Raw genomic sequence first — 2,181 nt, 5'->3', positions numbered from 1 at the left:
CAGGTGGTGAAGAACAACCTGAGCCCCATCTGGGAGCCGTTCAAGGTCTCCCTCAACTCCCTCTGCAGCTGCGAGGAGAAGAGGAAGCTGAGGGTGAGGAAGGATGGTGGGGACCCCATTGCTGCCCTGGGGGATCTGTACCCCGGCTTTCCTGGGGGACCCCGCGGTGCCCGTGCCGGTGCCAGGGCTGAGCCGTGCCCGTCGCAGGGCGTGGTGTGGGACTACGACTCACGGGGCAAGCACGACTTCATCGGGGAGTTCTTCACCACCTTCGAGGAGATGCAGAARGCGATGGGGGAGAACAAGGTGGGACACGGGGATGGGGGACCGCCCCTGTGCTGCCAGCAGAGCCCATCCCAGCAGGCACCCGCCAGCACCTCCGCTGGGTCTGGGCTCGTTTGCTGCTCGCTGCCCTCCTTTTTGGGGAAGGGATGATGGGTTTGGGATGGTGGGTCTGGGATGGTGGGTTTGGGATGGTGGCTTTGGGGTCTTCTGGGGAATCACTCATGCATGGGGCAGCTGCAGTCTGGGGGGTGGTTGGGAGATGGGGAAAACAGCTGCACTCTGGGGCTGTGGGGTCCCCCCGGTGCAGAGCCATGGCCCTGGGGGTGCCCTTGGGGTTTCCTGGGGGTGCCCTGGGGGTGCCCTGGGGGTGCCAGGGCTGGGCCGTGCCCTGCGGGGGCTGCAGGGGCTGCAGGCAGCGCGGGTGCCGGTGCCACAGGTGCAGTGGGACTGCATGAACCCCAAGTACAAGATCAAGAAGCGCAACTACAAGAACTCGGGGGTGGTGGTGCTGCTGGACCTGAAGGTGAGCGCACGGGAGCCGTGCCGTGCCGTGCCGTGCCGTGCCGGGGGTGCGGGGCAGCACCGCCTGACGCGGGTCCCTCCGGAAGATCCACAGGGTCTACTCCTTCCTGGATTACATCATGGGCGGCTGCCAGATCCATTTCACGGTGAGCAGCGTCCCCTCCCCGCCCTGCACGGACACACCGGTGGCCCTGCTTGCCCGGGGGGACCCTCACTGTCCCCCACCAGGTCGCCATCGACTTCACGGCGTCCAACGGGGACCCCCGGAACAGCTGCTCCCTGCACTACATCAACCCCTACCAGCCCAACGAGTACCTCAAGGCGCTGGTGGCCGTGGGGGAGATCTGCCAGGACTACGACAGGTTGGTGGCTCTGGCAGGTCCCCCGGAGCCACACAGCCCGGTGACGGCCACCCCGGGGTCACACGCTCCGGTGGCGGCCACCCAACGATGTCACCCCTTCCCTTGCAGCGATAAGAAATTCTCGGCTCTGGGCTTCGGTGCCAGGATCCCCCCCAAGTACGAGGTGAGGGGGTCTGGGGTGCCAGGGTGGGACCCCAGGGATGTGCTCGCCCTTCTGGGTACCCTCGGGGCTGCGGTGAGGGTGGACACCAGCTGTCCCCTCCCCTCCAGGTGTCCCACGACTTCGCCATCAACTTCAACCCCGACAACGATGAGTGCGAGGGTGAGTCCGGCGGCAGCGGGGCCGGACCCACGGCTGGGACACCGCTCACCCCCCGCACACCCCACAGGCATCCAGGGCGTCGTGGAGTCCTACCAGAGCTGCCTGCCCAAAATCCAGCTCTACGGCCCCACCAACGTGGCTCCCATCATCTCCAAGGTGGCTCGCGTGGCGGCCGACGAGGAGCGCACCAAGGAGGCGTCGGTGGGTCCCGCTGYCCCTCCGGGCCGGGCCGGGCYGAGCCCCCGCGCTGGGGACACTTGTGGGGCCGGCAGCGCTCCGAGCGTCCCTGTCCCCGCAGCAATACTTCATCCTGCTCATCCTGACGGACGGCGTGGTGACGGACATGGCGGACACGCGGGAGGCCATCGTCCGGGCCTCCTACCTGCCCATGTCCATCATCATCGTCGGCGTGGGCAACGCCGACTTCACGGACATGCAGATCCTGGACGGCGACGACGGCGTCCTGCGCTCCCCGAAGGGYGAGCCCGTCCTGCGCGACATCGTGCAGTTCGTCCCGTTCCGCGAGTTCAAGAACGTGAGTGGGGTCCTGCCTTCCCTCCCCGCCCGTCCCGGCCCTTCCCACCCCCTCCCGTTCTCTCCCGTCCTTTTCCATCCCTTTCCCGTCCCTCCCATCCCCTCCCGCCCCGTCTCCGCCCCGTCCCGTCCCCTCTCGTCCCCGTTTGTCCTTCC

At 67.6% G+C, this 2,181-nt stretch overlaps 1 protein-coding gene across 1 annotated transcript in view; it reads left to right on the top strand.

The window, feature by feature from the left end:
* The window catches only part of CPNE7 (copine 7), an 8,474-nt gene that overhangs the window by 4,439 nt on the left and 1,854 nt on the right, over positions 1-2,181 (top strand). Inside the window, exons 5-13 of the mRNA XM_057384185.1 lie at positions 4-93; positions 208-306; positions 722-808; positions 894-953; positions 1,036-1,169; positions 1,278-1,332; positions 1,440-1,491; positions 1,559-1,692; positions 1,790-2,169. Of these exons, the coding sequence (XP_057240168.1) occupies positions 4-93; positions 208-306; positions 722-808; positions 894-953; positions 1,036-1,169; positions 1,278-1,332; positions 1,440-1,491; positions 1,559-1,692; positions 1,790-2,169 (1,091 nt within the window). The remainder of the gene's footprint in view (positions 1-3; positions 94-207; positions 307-721; positions 809-893; positions 954-1,035; positions 1,170-1,277; positions 1,333-1,439; positions 1,492-1,558; positions 1,693-1,789; positions 2,170-2,181) is intronic.

Source organism: Malurus melanocephalus, unplaced genomic scaffold (genome assembly GCF_030028575.1).
Source record: "Malurus melanocephalus ecotype Western Australia unplaced genomic scaffold, MMel_1.1 scaffold_691, whole genome shotgun sequence".
Taxonomy (NCBI): domain Eukaryota; kingdom Metazoa; phylum Chordata; class Aves; order Passeriformes; family Maluridae; genus Malurus; species Malurus melanocephalus.
The sequence above is the reverse complement of the archived record's forward strand: the minus strand, read 5'-3'. Positions and strand labels throughout refer to the sequence as shown.